This window comes from Elaeis guineensis, chromosome 11 (assembly GCF_000442705.2).
Source record: "Elaeis guineensis isolate ETL-2024a chromosome 11, EG11, whole genome shotgun sequence".
In the NCBI taxonomy this organism is placed as follows: Eukaryota; Viridiplantae; Streptophyta; class Magnoliopsida; order Arecales; family Arecaceae; genus Elaeis; species Elaeis guineensis.
The window spans coordinates 111225851-111234025 of record NC_026003.2 but is presented as its reverse complement, the minus strand read 5'-3'; the positions used below and the strand labels follow the sequence as shown (position 1 = coordinate 111234025).

Sequence of the window (8175 nt, the reverse complement as noted above, 5' to 3'; positions counted from 1 at the left end):
CTTTATTAAGCATCACAAAAATTTGATCATCGTCAATCTTTATTGTGCCACTTGTACCCTACTAACATGAACTTTGGTTCGATGAAGTTGCTTGGATCATACCAACTTAAGATCATCAGGCCACTTGATCAATCCTTTTCCATCCTCTTGGTTTTCTCTGTCTTTTTTATTCTTTCTCTCTCTATCTTTTCCTTCTCTCTCTCTCTCTCGATACCTTATAGACTAATAAAGGGTCTAGATGCTTTAATTTGTAGGTTCGGGTGGACCTTGGGAGGTGTCTCAGACCAGTGTTGTATGATCAATAGTCTCAAACTAGTGTTGTGCAGTCATTTCCCCTATTCTTATGTAATTCTTCCACTATTAATCCTGAATATTTATAATTATCTTGATAATGAGGCTTGAGTCTGTAGGTAATCAATTATTTAGGCTAAACGGTGTTGAGCAAAATATTTTGTTTTCGAGTTCATAGACAAAGGAGCAGATTAATGGTGTTTGCTATGCCTGAGTATGTTACCAATAGGGGTAAGAGTCCTTAGACACATATATTTATTTATACATTATGCGATTTTGATTTTGCATGGCTGATTATTGTTGATTACTAGTATAATTAACTATGTTCTCGATATTATATGCATGTATCAAATATTGATTTTTTTTAAATGTCCTGGAATATAATATCAGCTTCTTGCAATCTTGTAAGGAATATGATATCATATTATATTTACTTGGTATCAATATGATTTAATAAATTAATGGCTAACAAATAGGTGCTTGGATAGAAATATTTTTTTTTGGGGAACCAGGAGGAAAAGGATATTTCCCCGTAATATATTTATAATAATATAAATATGTATAGTGACGATGCATACACAAGTATATGCAGAATGGGGAATATATAAGGTTCGACTTACAGTAGTCGACAAAAAGATAGGAGGGGTTACAGAGGCCTATAGTGCAATTAAGAGCAACAATGAGTGAACTAAAGGAACAGTATTCAACAAACTTCACTATCAATATATTCTCTTTCTGAGTTATTGACAATTGTCCTCGTCGTCGTCGGGTTAGAGGTTATGGAGATCAAGCATTTAAACGCATGACACTGCTTATGTTTTTTGTTTCTACCTTCCTTAATTTCCAATGTCAGCAAATCCTCGAACATGTAGGAAATTTTCCTTGCGGTCTCTAAGGCGGAATGAGCTTCAAAACGAAATATCCTACCGTTTCGTTCTTTCCAGGTCATTCATTGTGATGTAAGTAGAAGGGAAGCTAAAGGTCTGCTCTGTTCCTTGCAAGATTTAGCCTGAAACCAATCGAACCAAACCTTTGTGATGTTACCTGGGAGTGAAGGTAACCCCAGATCTTTGGTAAGGATTGTCCAGATAGAAGTAAACTATGAGTAGGTCAGCAGGATGTGATCAGTAGTTTCATCGCACCTGTAGCTTAGCTTGCATTGGTTGTCTGCCGAAATACCCTTTTTATTCAGGTTATCAGAAGTAAGTAATCTGTTGTGATAAGATAACCATCCGAATATTTTAACCTTCTCAGGAATGGTCAACTTCCAAAGGATCTTGCTGAGTATGGTCCGAATTCCCCCGTTGACGAGAAAAAGATAGTAGTTTTCGACAGTAAAAATTGCTGGTGTGTTCCATTTCCATGATCTAACATCCTCAAAATCTGATAATCTGGTATTTGAAAGGCATTGTACCAGAGAATTGAAGTTCTCAAAAGCAGCATGGCTAAGGGGGAACTCGAAATGAAGTTTCCAATCGTTGGAAGATAAAAATTCAGCAAGGCTGATTGATTTGTCAGAAGCTAAAGCGTGAAGATCAGGAAAAAGTATGTTGAGAGCTTTATCTTGTGTCCGAGTGTCGTACCAAAAAGAAGTAAGCCCACCATTGCCGACTTTTGAGGTGATGAATGATTGAAATAATTTCCCTAGTTTGAGAACTCTTCTCTAGAAAGGAGAGGCACCTCTAGGAAAATTGCTGAAAACTGGGAGAGGCAGACGGTACCCGTAATATATGAATAGCAATGTTAAACTCTGGATAACCTCATCGCAGGCAGGAACGTGCAATATGAATAGTTTGTGATGGGCAAGAATATCGTATTGTGGATAGCCCGTTATGGACAGGAATATAGCGTCACGAATAATTTTACCACAAACAAGAACATAGTACTAGAATTTGCCGATCATGGATTGGAACGTGACCATTATTAGTCCAAAACTAAAAGATAATTGCATATGGATCCAGATTTTGATAATGGGACGTTGGTGATAAATCATATGAAATCATTGGTAATTTGTGAGATGGATTTGTAATAATACTCTTTATATATTATATGCATATATAACTGTTGAGTTATACTAGATGCTTGATGTAAGATTTCATACTATTTATTTGCTATTTTTGAATGATGTTATTATATTGTATGAGTGTGTAGAGATTCTTACTAGGTTGTGTAAGCTCACACCCATTTTTCTATACTCTTCTTTCTTTTTTAGAATTACTTGATCATGGTTGAGATCACGATTGAAAAGATTGAATAGCCAGACCATCACCAATACTAGTTAAATGATTGAGTTTTATAAATTATACAAAGTTTTGTTATTTGTTAATATGAAAAATATTTCATTATGAAATAAGATTTATATTATACAATTATATTGGGGTTGTGACAAAGTTGTAGGCCTTGCATATTTCTCTTGGATCTTTCCCTAGGGAGTGTCCTGTGGCCGACCTAGATAATGGGTTCGAGGTATAACACATGCATTGAATACTGCCATACCATGACCCATTATGTTCCATGAGGACCTAGAAAGCATATTATCTTGCTAAAATGGGTAGCTAACCAATGATGCAATGTTATGGACTAATAATTTTCCTCCTAAGGCTGTTATGAGATCGCAAATTAATGCAGGTTTACGTTTCATGGCAAATGGGCAACTATTTCCTATGCATTAACATTCTGATATACCAACTACATGAACAAACTCTTCTTTTAGCGGAAAGTACGTGAACAAACTATGCAAGGATCTCGGCAAACACATTTTACACTTAATCATATTCAGGTCACCTTTCCTTCTACATAATAAAATTACTGGTACACTGAATCATATTACTCTATGCATGTTTATCTTAAAGAAGCATGAAGATGGAGACCCTGATCAATGTGAAGGGTTATGGCAGTTCTATAATGGGCAACCTTTTTCTCATCACTAAGCTTGAATGTGAAGAAGCGGAGGAGGACAGCTGCAAATATCTTCCTCTGTCTATAAGCAAACTTCTTTCCCAGACAAATTCTTGGACCAGCCTGCATCAAAACCGGAATTTCATAAGTTATTTATGACAATCAAGATCTTCGACATGCCATCTGCAACTCAATTAATTAATTCAAATACAACTAATAAATCAAAATCTTCATTCACGGACTATCTCGGCATATTTATTCCATGGACCATCTATAAAGTAAAAAACTAGACTAATGAAAATTATCAAAATGTAAAGTAGTCTAATTGCAAATCAAATGACCAAAATGGAGTGGTGGAGAAAAATTGTTACCCGAACGATTCAAAGAAGAATGAAAGTTTTGCATTACCCTCTTGTTTTCTTACCTGGAAGGCTGTGAACTTATAAGGACTTTCAGGTTGGAACATTCCATTATCATCAAGCCACCTTTCTGGTCGAAAAAACTTGGCATCCTTACCCCATAAGTATTCCATTCTACCCATTGCATAAGGTTGATAAAACACGATGTCCCCTTTCCTCACATTAAAGCCATTAGGAAGAATGTCATCTGAAAAACAAACCTTGCTATCCTGCAACAAAAGGGATAATTCAAAGGAATGAAAAACTGCCTTTTTTGAGGATGACCAAATCAGTGTACAACTAAGCTTTCTACGGATAGACTAAATTTATACTTTTGACTTACTGAGGGAACGGCAGGATATAGTCTTAATGTTTCTGAGAATGCAGCATGAAGGTAGTGCATCTTGGTAAGAGATTCATCAGTAATACTTTTGGCAAACTCATCGAAGTTTGCATCTTCATTAGCTTCAGTTACTTGCTTGACTTCTTGAGAGACCTTTTCTTGAATTGAGGGATTTTTGCAAAGCATATAGAAGAACCATGATAAGCTGTGGTATCTTTACTAGCGATCAGAAAATTCAGTTTTATGTCTCTTAAATACTGATAATTCATATTTTGCGGATCCTTCTTGCTCTCCTCCAAAAGCCTCGATAGGATATCTTCTTTCTTCACCTATAATGGAAAAAGATCGACGTTAACTTCTATGAGTTCGTATTAAAACAATAATAGTCCAGTATCCACTTACTATATGATTTCTTCCATTTGAAAATTGTTCAACTCGCTTATCAATCAACTTGTATACGAAATCATTAACCACTTTGATTCTTTCCTTGAGTATCGCCTCAGAACCTATGTTCAAAAGCTTCATGATTTTCCAAAAGACGTTAACATAACGTAGCATAATCAACTCACTTGAATCATCAAATGCATTTGAAAATATGCTTCCCTCATAAGAATCATGCAAGCAGTCAAGATCCATTTCAAACCCAACTTTAAATATGGAGTCCATTGTTGACTTCATGAACAAGTGCTGTAGCTACATTGAAATCATAAGCGCCTTTTTAGGGGAAGGTAAACCTCCCGCCGTTTCATCGAAAAAAGAAATTATGAGCACTTTTAGAGGTCAGGTCTCTACTTTCTTTGACTAATTGGTTCTATAGAAAGTAGCAAAGTTCGAAAAGATTCATGAAATACAATGGAGTTGAAACTTACTTGAATATTCAATTTTTTATTAGCGATCACACTTTTAGAAATTATATGAGCAAGCTTTGCTGCATTACTTTTGAAAACGGCACCGCTAAAGTCTCTTAAAACTTTTGTTGAGAATTCATAGCTTGCAAGCTTTCGCTGGTGACGCCACTTATCACCATCTACTGCAAAGATGCCATCTCCAAATAGATCTTTCTGATTTCGATAGTTAAACAATCCCTGTGACAACTTATCATATTATTATCATGTGCAGTTCAATTTGGTCAAATAATCTCTTAATTAATAAAAAGATCTACAATTCATCTGATATAATTTGGACTGTGTCCTAGATGAGCATCATTTTAATTTTGAACATGATGTAGAATCAAGAAAATATGTATCATGCTACTAATAAGTTCCTTGCAGAAGAAAAAAAAATATAAAATTATTTGACTGTAAACTACATAATATTGGTTACCAAAATTTAAATAATGCAGTGCCCAGGACAAGTATTAAGCTTATATTATTTTGAGTTTGTTCATGAAAATTATTGCATTTATATTATCCATATGGTCCGGATACAAGTGGCCATAAAGGCAAACCAGCACTGAATATATGACTCGATGACTCCAATAATCAAATCCATATCAATAGAGCCTTATGCATTTTTATGTTGACCTAAAGAAGAAAAGAACTTTTCTAAGTTCATAGTTTTTTTTTTCCAAGGCAATGAGGAGGAAGTGAGACACTTTCCCCTTATTTTATAGTCAACATCTTCTTCCAGACATCAAGCAGTGCAATTGAAGGGAGTATAGCTTGAAAAAGTGTATGCTATTAAACCATCCAAGTTGAAATCATCATCTACCAAACCCATAGATTTTCTTAATAAAACAACAGTGACTTAATCTTTTAAATTGCACCAAAATAAACAGTATTCGTTAGTCCTTTTTGAGATTTTTTTCCCCCCAAAAGTTTTCTTGATAATCTCTGAAAATATAGATACCATCTATCTTTGGCAAGTTTAATGCAAGAATAATATTTATAAAAGAAAATCTGTATGCAATCATAGTAAGAAAGAAAAGTTTATTAACAGTCACTCAAGAAAGTTATAGAACAATCATCAGCTGCGCTGCTTGGCATCAAACTCTCCAGGAAAAAATAGGTTGCTACATATTCTTCGTGGAAAGAGATTCTAGTCTCATCCGTGGAACATCGAAAAATATAAACTTGAGTCTGATTAGTGTCATTTTAAGTTATTATATTTCTATTCTTATGATAAGCGTAGATAATCAGAACAATTTGGTCGTCATCCAACCAAGATTAAATAAGTGGATGCCAACCTGATTTTAGGCTGACTTGTACTAACGGGGTTGAGCTTAGACCATGTGCGTTAGATAGAGTATAAGAGGAAGGAATTGAGATTGGACCAAGTATCCCCTGGCAAGGGCCGAGCCCAAGGACCATTGGTAGAGCCTGAGTCAGATAATTCTATTGCAACCAGTTCTTGTTTCATGTGGCATTTTAGCATGAAACCGTAGCTTTTGATCTCTTTGTTGTTTCACAGTCTTTATCATGAAATTGTAGCATGAAGCTGTACCTTTTGGATCCCTATATGTAGGCTTTAGCTTCCATAGTTAACAAATTCAAGCCCTTAAAAATAAGAGAGAAAATCTAACCAGATAGATTGCCGGTCTCTCACGGTGGACTGGTCCTTTTGGCACAACAAATGAAATGCACTGTTGCAACAATAATTCCATCAAGGATCAGCATCGCGCCCAACTGGAGCTCCGAAATTAGGCGAAGGGTCGCACACTGAAGTGCTTGAAGGGAAGGAAGAGACCACAACTTTGCCTCTGGCCCTCCCTGTTTCAAGATGTCGGAAAGCTTCCATCACGTCATTAAAATGGTATGGCCCTGTTGGATCGATCACAGCCTTTATCTTCCCACTCTCCAAGTGTGGTTTAAGCCTCTCCAATATGCCCCCCCTCACCGTCAAGCTCGAGAATTTGGCCTTCGGATTTGTTGGGGGCCACGTTATATCCACCACCGGTGCCTCTTCTTTGGCCACCACAGAGGAATTCTTGCTGTCTCCTGGTAATAAACACAAGGATTCAATTAAATAACCAGAGAGCAAAATGAATATAGACATGAAATGATTTGCTGTTTTACCAATGGTGTCGTAAACAAAATCAAATTTCTCGGCAATCTCCTCATATTTTGTAGTGGTGTAGTCTATGACCACGTCAGCTCCTAAGCTCTTCACAAACTCGACCTTGCTGCTGCTACAAGTTGCTACCACTCTAGAAGCACCGAAGTAATGCTTGGCTAGCTGAACTACAAGCGTCCCAACGCCGCCAGCTCCGCCGACGATGAACATGCTCTGACCTGCTTCGAAATTTGCTGTCTCAAACCCTTCTAAGGCAGTTTGTAGAGCCAGGGGAAGGCTTCCGGCCTCCTCAAAGGAAAGATTGTCTGGTTTTAGAGCAACTAAGTTCTCTTCTACTGCAACATACTCGGCAAGCGTGCCTAGTTGCTTCCACTTCTCAGGGGCATTGAAATCCTGTATGTTGCCATAGACCTCGTCACCAACTTTGAATTTTGAGACACCAGGGGCTATGTCTGCCACTATTCCAGCCATGTCACAACCAGGAACTATCTAAGAAAAAGAAAAAGATTGTGATGATTGGTTCAGAGCATTTGAAGACCAAATTGAGATGTTTACTTACAGGTAAGCCAGATGGAAAGATGACTTGTTGACGCCATTTGAAGTCAATCGGATTCAGAGCAGCAGCTCGGACTTGGACGAGGAGTTGGTCATGTTGGAGAACTGGAAGGGGGAAGTCTCCCATCTTGAGGACCTCTTTGGGGCCATATTCTTCGTATAACCACGCCTTCTGCATCTTATCTACTAGCTCGAAGTCCCTGTTATTTTGAAGTCTGATTAAAGGCCAGCATATGAAGCATGGAGGGGAGCCGTTAGAGATGAGAGAAGAACCACTAGAACTTTGATTGGCGATAACAGAGAAGGGAAGTATGTCATCTGGTTGGAATCTGGATTCAAGTAGGGTTGGGAATTGATGTGTGGCTGTCGAAGAGAGGCAGAGTTTGATAGAGGTTGCTTGCAATAACTACAGGTCTTCATCTAATCATCAAAAAATCTAGAAGTCTTCATCAAGACCTAATTTTAGAAAGGTGAACAATAATGCAGAGTGATCTCGGCATGCCCGCTCAGAGTAATACCTGTTGCGGCTAATCCCCTCGTCGCCTGATCGCCGGGGACACGCACCTGCAAGAAAAATCCTCACTAATCGGAGTGCCTCCGGCGGGGACCCTCCGACGCTCAAGTCAGAGAGGAGACTAGGCAACAGTGAAAAAAATCAGGAGCTCTGTGATCGAGAGA

General features: G+C 37.6%; 1 protein-coding gene and 1 pseudogene across 3 annotated transcripts; both read right to left on the bottom strand.

Annotated features, from left to right (window-relative positions):
* Positions 1–3032: 3032 nt before the first annotated feature.
* Positions 3033–4938, bottom strand: LOC114914628 (cytochrome P450 704C1-like; annotated as a pseudogene).
* LOC105054364 (2-methylene-furan-3-one reductase) lies at positions 4841–7862 on the bottom strand. 3 transcript variants are annotated; one of them, XR_012135507.1, is made up of 4 exons: positions 7502–7861; positions 6945–7431; positions 6452–6866; positions 4841–5015 (listed from the first exon to the last, which is right to left on the bottom strand). XR_012135507.1 is itself a non-coding variant. In XM_073246092.1 (3 exons), exons 1-3 carry the CDS (start codon positions 7536–7538, stop codon positions 6532–6534), a joined length of 855 nt encoding a protein of 284 aa, XP_073102193.1. In that variant the 5' UTR covers positions 7539–7862; the 3' UTR covers positions 6262–6531. The 3 variants fall into 3 exon arrangements, 2 of the variants coding, with proteins under 2 accessions (XP_073102193.1, XP_029123251.2); XM_073246092.1 differs by lacking the exon at positions 4841–5015 and having other exon boundaries at positions 6262–6866; positions 6945–7427; positions 7502–7862; XM_029267418.2 differs by lacking the exon at positions 4841–5015 and having other exon boundaries at positions 6262–6866.
* Positions 7863–8175: the final 313 nt, after the last annotated feature.